General features: G+C 32.5%; 1 protein-coding gene across 1 annotated transcript; it reads left to right on the top strand.

Moving 5' to 3' along the window:
• The first annotated feature begins 278 nt into the window (after positions 1-278).
• On the top strand, positions 279-3496 carry LOC114409846 (LRR receptor-like serine/threonine-protein kinase GSO1). The gene has a single exon (XM_028373480.1). It carries the CDS (start codon positions 387-389, stop codon positions 3375-3377), a length of 2991 nt encoding a protein of 996 aa, XP_028229281.1. The 5' UTR covers positions 279-386; the 3' UTR covers positions 3378-3496.
• Positions 3497-10444: the final 6948 nt, after the last annotated feature.

Here is a 10444-nt window from a genome sequence, read left to right as displayed (position 1 = left end):
GTAGAAAGCCATTCTTACCTATTTTTTTATTTTTTATAAAGATGACATTTTAATTAAAAAAACATTCGATTATCATCACACCTTCCATGTTTGAGAAAAATATCAATATATAAGAGTATATGTTTTCCTGTTATCTAAAAAGTAAATGTTGTATTTTTTTAATTCTGATGTGAAATTCTTCATTTGCCACGTGTACATAACTGCACGATTACCGTCTGTGATATTGAACATAGTTGCTTCATTGAACTATTTATAGTCGAATTTTACATCTTAGCACTTGAACCTGTATGTATAATTGTTGTTCATCATTTCTTCCATCACTTATGGGTCCTATATTAAAACCCTGCATAACTTGAGCATTTCTTAACTTTTTTCTCCATTCCTTTATGTATGGAATTAGCCTCCCAAAACATACCCTTTGGACCATTTTGTCTTGTGTCAGATTATTTATCATGAAGCTCATATTGATCAAACATTCCGCTATGGATTCCATTTACATGTGCCATTTCATTCTACTACTGACCATAGTGTGCACTGTTGTTGTTGCAACTCTAGGAGATAACACATCAGAATCCTACTGGCTTCTAAGAATTAAATCAGAACTGGTTGATCCATTAGGAGCCCTGAGAAACTGGTCTCCAACAACAACTCAAATTTGTAGCTGGAATGGACTAACATGTGCACTTGATCAGGCACGTGTTGTAGGCCTTAATTTGTCTGGCTCAGGACTATCAGGTTCCATTTCAGGAGAGTTCAGCCACCTCATTTCTCTTCAATCACTTGATTTGTCTTCAAACTCCCTCACAGGCTCAATCCCTTCTGAACTTGGGAAGCTTCAAAATCTAAGAACACTTCTGCTTTACTCAAATTATCTCTCTGGTGCCATTCCTAAAGAGATAGGTAATTTGAGCAAGTTGCAAGTTCTTAGACTAGGAGATAACATGTTGGAAGGTGAAATAACACCTAGTATTGGCAACTTGAGTGAGTTGACAGTGTTTGGTGTAGCCAACTGCAACTTAAATGGAAGCATACCTGTTGAGGTTGGTAAGTTGAAGAATCTTGTGTCTCTTGATTTGCAAGTGAACAGTCTTAGTGGTTACATACCTGAAGAGATTCAAGGCTGTGAAGGGCTCCAAAATTTTGCAGCATCAAACAACATGCTTGAAGGAGAAATACCCTCCTCTTTGGGGTCTCTCAAATCATTGAGAATTCTGAACCTGGCCAATAACACTCTATCAGGATCAATTCCTACCTCTTTGAGTCTTCTCTCCAATTTGACATACCTGAATTTGCTTGGAAACATGTTAAATGGTGAAATTCCTTCAGAGCTTAACAGTTTGAGCCAGCTACAGAAGCTTGACTTATCCAGAAACAGCCTTTCTGGTCCACTAGCCCTCCTCAATGTCAAATTACAGAATCTTGAAACTATGGTTCTGTCTGATAATGCTTTAACAGGTAGTATTCCATATAACTTCTGCCTCAGAGGTTCTAAACTTCAGCAACTGTTCTTAGCTAGGAATAAGCTTTCTGGAAGATTTCCCTTGGAGCTTCTCAACTGCAGCTCAATCCAACAGGTGGACCTTTCTGATAACAGTTTTGAAGGTGAACTTCCATCAAGCCTGGACAAGCTACAGAACCTCACAGATCTTGTGCTCAACAACAACAGCTTCAGTGGATCTCTACCTCCAGGAATTGGAAACATTAGTAGCTTGAGAAGCCTTTTCTTGTTTGGTAACTTTTTCACAGGAAAACTCCCTGTGGAGATTGGAAGGCTTAAGAGGTTGAACACCATTTACCTCTATGATAACCAGATGTCTGGACCTATACCAAGAGAGTTAACAAACTGCACAAGATTAACTGAAATTGACTTCTTTGGAAACCATTTTTCTGGTCCCATTCCAAAGACTATAGGTAAGCTAAAGGACTTAACTATTCTCCATTTAAGGCAAAATGATCTGTCAGGTCCAATCCCACCAAGCATGGGGTACTGTAAAAGGCTTCAGTTATTGGCCTTAGCAGATAACAAGTTGTCAGGTTCCATACCCCCCACATTCAGTTACCTTTCACAAATTAGAACCATTACCCTTTACAACAACTCCTTCGAAGGACCACTACCCGATTCCCTCTCTCTTCTTAGAAACCTTAAAATCATAAACTTTTCCAATAACAAGTTCAGTGGAAGTATCTTTCCTCTGACTGGTTCAAATTCTCTCACTGTTTTGGACTTGACAAACAACAGCTTCTCAGGTTCCATCCCTTCTATTCTAGGCAACTCCAGAGATCTCACGCGTCTCAGACTTGGAAACAATTATCTCACAGGAACCATTCCTTCTGAACTTGGCCACCTCACTGAGCTAAACTTCCTTGATTTGTCATTCAACAACTTGACAGGACATGTGCCACCTCAACTCTCAAACTGCAAGAAAATTGAACACCTTCTACTGAATAATAACAGATTGAGCGGGGAAATGTCGCCTTGGCTGGGAAGCTTACAAGAACTTGGTGAGCTGGATCTCTCATTCAACAACTTTCATGGAAGGGTTCCTCCTGAGCTTGGTGGCTGCTCAAAGTTGCTTAAGCTTTCTCTCCATCACAACAATCTCTCGGGTGAAATCCCGCAAGAGATTGGAAACCTTACTTCACTCAATGTCTTCAACTTGCAAAAGAATGGTCTCTCTGGCCTCATTCCATCAACAATTCAGCAATGCACCAAGCTGTATGAGATAAGGCTCTCAGAGAACTTCCTCTCAGGTACTATACCAGCTGAACTAGGAGGGGTTACTGAGTTACAAGTCATATTGGACTTGAGTAGAAACCACTTTTCTGGTGAGATTCCATCATCTCTTGGAAATCTCATGAAGCTAGAAAGACTTGATCTTTCCTTTAACCATCTTCAAGGACAAGTTCCTCCTTCACTTGGTCAACTTACCAGCCTGCATATGCTAAATCTCTCATATAACCATCTTAATGGCCTCATTCCCTCAACCTTTTCAGGGTTCCCATTAAGCTCCTTTCTGAACAATGACCACTTGTGTGGCCCTCCACTAACATTGTGCTTGGAAGCTACGGGGAAGGAGCGAATGCAGCTATCAAACGCACAAGTAGCAGCAATCATAGTAGCCATTGTCCTTACTTCCACCCTGATATGCTTAGTAATGTTGTATATAATGTTGAGAATCTGGTGCAACTGGATAAAGGTAGCTGTTTCAAGTGAAGATGGTGGCATGGTTGAGCAGCAGAAGACAAGAAATGGAGAGTACTGGAATATGAATTCTCCTGAGTTGTTTCCTTCACCAGATAAACAAATTTCGCCAACAATTTGCATTTGCAGTCTCAAAATTGATGCAGAAGCCCAGGAAAATACCTTGGTCAGATAATAAAACGTACTTGTTTGTAAATTGTAATTTTGTTTTTCTGAGTAAATAATGATGTAATCTATGGCTATATACTGCTATTTATGGAATGTACAGCACCCAGTCATGCATAGTTTCAGTAACTGCTGTTAGAAGTGTGACGTTGGTTTACAGGTTATAATAGTAAATATAATGAACTGATCTTAATAATGGGTTGATAAACCAGTCCATGTAAATATAATGAACTGATCATAATCACAATTGCAACCATATCAACCGCATTTTTGTATAGTTTTCCACAATATTAAGAATTGCGACGAAACTATAACTAAGATCACAATTATTCTTTTCTAAACTAAAGGTATCAGACATATTATCAACAATGACTCTTCAAAGAGTTGCATAAAACGCACTTGAACATAGGTTAGATCCTCTTGTCGTTATGTTGTCCTTCAATAGAACCATCCATCCCTTCTGTCAACTTCAAAGGAGTTAACTAGCTTGGCTCAAAACTTGTTCAACCAAAAAACTCTGTCCATTCATTGTTGTGTTTTCACTCAGCAAGACATGGTAGGCTGATCTCATTCTTGTTTCCACCATCACTTGTCAATCAATTTGACATTGAATTGATCAAGTTTGAGTTGTCCGAGATAAATTTTTTCTCACACTAAAATTGTTTCTTCTCTATTTCAATTTCCACTCCCAACTAGGCAACTACCATATTTCCTTCCCTCACCCACCTAAGCCAAGCCTCCTTATCCTTTCAAATTGCATAGATTCAACAGTAACAGTGAGATGGATACTCGTTTTCTATTCACACGTCATGCCAACATGAAATGAGAAATTCTTTTAGTACAACATTTTTGTACAATTTTTGTTTATAATTAAGGGAGAGATGTATGTGAAAAAAATAACTATAAAAAGGTGTAATGACAAAGTACGTGTAAAAATAACGTGTGGAAATTTTTTTAACGACAATTAGTGTTAGGGTCCATCTTGAGATTTTTGATATTTTGGGAAAATTTAACAAATTATGTCTCGTAATCATTTAAAAACTGTTTTGTACTTTTTATGCAAAATTATTAATAATTTGTTCATAATTATTTAAAATATCATTTTTGTTTAATATTGTGTGCATAATTTAATAATTCATTTCCTCAAAATTGATTTTTGTGGAGAAGTTGAAATATCATTCATTAGTTGACTAATTACTGGTCATTGTTTTCCCGGCGCAAATTATAGGTAAGTATTTCATTTTTATAATATGTTTTTATATAATTTAAAATTTATAAACTTTTATTTTAATATTTATATAGAGTATAGACTAAAAAAAATTGGTATCCTTCTAAAAATGGGGGATCTTGGGCGGTCGCCAGGGCTACCACTGATTAGTGTTTATGTTTGTAGTGAAAGTCTGATTTGGAAAATAACACTAAAAGCACGAGTAGCTGTTTCTAAGCTGTATTTATTATATAACTCAAAGGGAATTTCCTTTTTGTTTCCTAAGCTTCATTTTAAATCCATATCTTTCATAAGCGTCCTTGCCTATTAATTCTTCCGCCATAATTTAGACATTTTTGTAAATTCTTAACATTTTAGTTTAAGTCTAACTTATTACCACTAATACATTGGATTTTATCAAGATTGTGCTGTCTTTATAAATTCTTCAACTATTTCACCATGCAAACATCTTTATAAAATTTTGAATTTATACTCAACTCAATCTTAAAAAATAATTCACAAGACAAAAATAGTTCCTCGTATAAGGTATTCAATCATTATCTCTAATCCATGCGGAGTTAGATTTTTCTCGACTTAAACTCAATATAAAGACTCCTTCCATCTTCTGGTCCCTTTCTTTTCCACATACGATTAAAACTACTTAGCAAAATGATAAGGACTCTTGCTTTTATTTTGTTTTTTTCCGTTGGATTACATTGAAATACGCGTTAATTACAACAATTTCAACTACAAATCAAACATAATTATGATTAAAACTAACATGTTATTTTTATCCAACTTCTCCGCTTGGAGCCAAAATCCATTCATTATGGAGTTCTCTAACCATTCCATTTGTTCTTCACATTCCAAATTGCTTCATCTCACAAATATTTCACTCTATAATACATAGCATGTTTTAAAAAAATTGTCATATGAAACACCCCACTTTAGAGCATGGTGGAATATGTTTGCCATTGTTGTAGCCACTCTTCAGATAAGAGGAATCCTACTCATCTCCAGGCCATTCATCTTGCACCATGTATACCATTTCACAATCAATGTCAGTCATGCAATTCCAAATCATCAAGGAATTGGTTGAACTCCAAAATCCTTATAAGGTATGTTTATTGGAGCCAATCTTTTAATAATTTGGTTGCCATTCTTTTTTTATTTTTTATTAAATCACTTTTTTAAGTTGGTAAAACCAGTATATATTTGACACCATGAAAGAAAAGTTTTTAGGTTATTGTGATTTAACCAAACTTATAGATAAATCCTATAGTTTCAAAACTTATAAAGTCTTTATAATATGATAAATTTAGTAAGCCGGTCACAAAGAAAAATAAACAGGGAAAAATATTTATACCAATAAATTATAAGTAACTACACAAGTAAACTTATCTCATATTTTAATCCAAAATTTTATGAGTTTTATTAAATCACTTTTTTAAGTCGGTAAAACCAATATATATTTAGCACCATGAAAGAAAAGTTTTTAGGTTATCATGATTTAACCAAACTTAGGTAAATCCTATAGTTTCAAAACTTATAAAGTCTTTATATATAATATGATAAATTTAGTAAGCCGATCACAAAGAAAAATAAACACGGAAAAAATTTTATACCAATGAATCATGAACAACCACATAAGTAAACTTATCTTATATTTTAGTCTAAAACCTTATGAGTTTTACCTTCACTTATCTAACATTCAATCTTTTTATTCTTACAATATGTAATTTCATCTTATACTTGTACTTGAACAATAATCAAATCCTAAAAAACTAACACGGTTAAACATTTATTAAATATAGGAAACACGAAATTTTGTGTGATAATTTCTAGCTTTTTGTGGATGCTATGGCTTCTTCTTACTCTGCTATCTTTCCAGATCGAAAATTATCATTCCATGTTTTGCCGGGACTTCTACTACGTATTACCTTTGTTTGCATCAGCTCATAAGTTGTAATGCACTTCTCATTAACACGTCACTAAATCTGAGAAACCATAATAGTCATTAGAATAAACTTCTAAATATTTGTTTCTCAAAGCAAACGAAAATCGTGTAATTAATTAATTATAAGAGAGTGAATGAGCTTCTTAAAGATGTTAATGCTGTCCACAGTAACGTGTTTGTGTGACCTCTGGCTTATAAGAGTAAAGAAAGACACACCATGTTAACTAATTCATTTATCAAACACACATAGGCGATCACAACGATACAACAAACTTTAAAAATTAGTATTTTAGAATCTGCTACTGCAATATATAGTATAAATATTTATTTTTATATAACTATAGATTTATATTAGATAAATATTTGTAACATATAAATTATATTATAATTAAAATTCATAATGAATGAATTTTTTAAACATATAATAAATTATAGAAAAATATATAATTTACACCAATAATGTATAGTAGTTTTAAACAAAAAATTATATATCATTTAATCACAAATTATTATGTATAATAAAGTTTGTTGACTTTTACATAATTCACTTAAAAGTCACATAATAAACCAAAAAAAACCCATAGAAAACATATTAATGGTGATTTTTTATTGATTGACAGACTAAAAATGAACATTTTTAGTGTATCACCATTAAACTTTAAATAATATTATTTTAAATTTTAAATAAATAACTTATATTGTGATATATGGTTATTTTTTAACTACTATAGTTTCTTATAAAAAAAATATTAAAATTAAATTTAGAAATAATAATGAAAATGATAGATCAAAAGAGATAAGAGTTAATTAAGTAAATCAAGTATAAAGATTAACAAAAAAGGAGAGTGGTTTTTGATGGTCCAGAAAGAAATGTTTTGGGCTAGTTGTTAAATAAATTAAAATTAAAATTAAGTAGATTGAAAAGGAATAAAAATAAAAATAAAACAAAATGTTAAATATACCATATTAACATAAGACTTGTGACTCAATGAGAGTGATAATAATTCTTAAAAACACTTTCATTTAAGAAATTTTTTGATAACACTCATTGAAAAAAAATCCTAAAAATGTTTCATTTAAGATGAGGATTCAAATTTATAATATGGGAGTAAATTATAAAATATATATGACCATGATATAACATTAAATAAATCTAAAATTAATATATGATAAATAATGAGAACAAATCTATTTAAAAAGATAATAAAAAATAATTATAAATATACTACAGTATTATAATTTATCTATTATGATATTTTAATTTGTATTGGTATGACTGTTTAAGAGTAAAAACAAATATAGAATGCATATAAAAAGAATCAAAGTGTCCATACAGTCATAATATAAATATGTATTGAATAAGAGTACAACATGAAATGGGTCTTTAAAGTGAGTGCGTGTATAATGTTTTACTTGACTATTTTAGTTATCTTAATTTTAGTTCCGTAAGAGAAAGTTGTAAATTTTAGTCTACACACATAGAGGAAGAGCTGAGAACCTCAACTCCTCAAGGCTTCTACCTTCAAGGTTTTGAGAAATGTGCTACGTACATATCACTACATCTATAGAGCCTCAATGAACAACATCTTTTTCGAAAAAGAATCGAAGTTCTTGAAGGGTCTTTCTCACCTATTTAAGGATTAATGGCAAGAAAGCTCATTACCTTTTTGGTATCTTGGTCGAAGTGATATGCTTAGCAAAAGGGTTTCGGAAGGGGATGAAACCTGATTCAGCAAGGTAAGTGGGGTATGAAGCATCACCATGAACTTAATACATATAAGGCTGAGGCCTTAATTGGCATGTATTGGTTAGGAGCTGCAATACTATTATGAGCATTACTACAAAAACCGCTTTCAAAGATAATTCTATAATTTTTCACGACCATTTTAAACTGTCTTTGAATCTCGAGATTTTTCGTGGAGGGATCAACCTTGATGACTGGGCATATATGGTTTTGAGATAATTAATGTGTGCTTTAGCTTCCTTATATGATGCTTCGGGTTATGGTTTAATGAATAGGGAGGTAGTTTAGGACATTGTGCAATTTGACTATCTTCTCTTAAGGCTGGCAAATGAGAGATATTAGGTTGCTTTTGGCAGGACCATTCTCGACTATATATGCTCTAGCAAGTCGACTGCAAAACCAATGATGGGAGCCAAGATGGAGGGTGGGAATTGAATTTATCAAAATATCTCAAAGACAGTGCCAATGTTGGTTTTCAAGGTCGACTTTGATCGAGATACGGTTCTCGTTAATGGAGGCCTGAGTTTTATGGATTGTGGTTATTCACTCTAACACAACTGGGTTGTGAAAGAGATTAGTTAGATACCTATAAAAACATTAATTCTACCCTTCCACCATTGATTTTGATAGAGTGCAAATGAGTTTTTTTTTATTTAACTACACACTCTCTTTCCTCAATATTTCCAAAATCCACCTTTTTATATTTTTTCACAAAAAACATGAGCTGAGGAAAAAGAATGTGTAGTTGGGTAAACAAAACCGTGCAAATGTAAGATACAAGCATACTTGAAATGGCTGATGTCGATTGTATTTATAAGACGGGGCGTCACAGGAAGCAAGATGCTTGCAAAGCAATTCCTGATACTTTGTCATATGGATTGGTGCTTTCGAGGTAACAGTTGTTTAGACAACTTTGCTTACCCCTAAAAAATTAAAATAAAAATAGCATATAATTATTATTATAATGTTATTTTTGAGCAACGACTATATTCGTGCAAAAAAGTACCGTTGGACACCAATAAAAAAAAAAACACCGTTGGGAAATTGTTGTCCACAACAACGACTGAATTTTTTTTGTTGTTGTCAAAAGATATATTTTTTTACAATGTAAATAGAGTGCAATTCAATTTTTCTGCACAATAAAAATCATTAAAATTTGTGTGAGATTAGTTATTTTTATCATTTTAAATAAAATATAATTTAATTATTTTTTAGTGCGCCAAAAAATAGTTTACATAATAATTGTCTAAAAAAATCTTAATTTTTAAACTTGAATTGATTTATAAATAAGATAATTATAAATTAATAAATAAGTTACTAATAAAATATAATGATGCAAGTTTTTTTTATGGGATTATTGGAAACACCTAAATAAAGTTATTCCATTGTAGAGATTAAGTGGTCAGAGTCGCTTGTACTTAGAAAAATGAAAAGGAGTCTGTGTACATGTGTAACTCATTGGAAGTACTAAAAAAGAACTGTTGCATTGTAGATGCTATGAGGGATTGGCGATGGGCTGGTCATTCCTGACACAAGGCCTAAAGGGCTCTTGTTACGCGCACCCTGTGTATAATTGCTTATACACCTAGTAAACCAGCGTGCTTCCCGTTTTACCTTTCTGTACTGATTGGACAATCCGTAAGTCTCATACAGATTGGTCAATTTGTATGAGACTTGATTCATAAGCCTCAAACTATAACCAACTGAGCTAATATGTTAATTATGTTGTAAAATCATTAATGTTGTTATATATAACATTAAAATTTCTAATGTATATTTAATACGCATGTAAATTTAAATAATAAATTTTGTGACAATTAATTTTGATATAATAATTAATATGTTTACCTATATGAATTTTTATGAAACCTATGATTTTATGTTTACATATATGAATTTTGATATAATAATTAATATATTGACTCCTGACACAAGGCCTAAAGCCTTTGAAAGGCAATGCAAGCCTATTTTAGAGTAGAACCCTATCAGTTTATCCGAGAAAAGGTAGGTTCTTATTTATTTAGATGGATTGTAGGGTCTTGTTCTTAGCTTGAATGGATGTTGACTTAAATCAACATACAATATCTTTAGGTTGAATCTTCTTTTAAGTTTAGGTGTCTTGTTAAATGGATTAGGCCTCAAACCCAGTCCAAAACATTATTGATTCTT

Source organism: Glycine soja, chromosome 4 (assembly GCF_004193775.1).
Source record: "Glycine soja cultivar W05 chromosome 4, ASM419377v2, whole genome shotgun sequence".
Classification (NCBI taxonomy): Eukaryota; Viridiplantae; Streptophyta; class Magnoliopsida; order Fabales; family Fabaceae; genus Glycine; species Glycine soja.
This window is presented reverse-complemented; position numbering and strand designations above follow the sequence as displayed.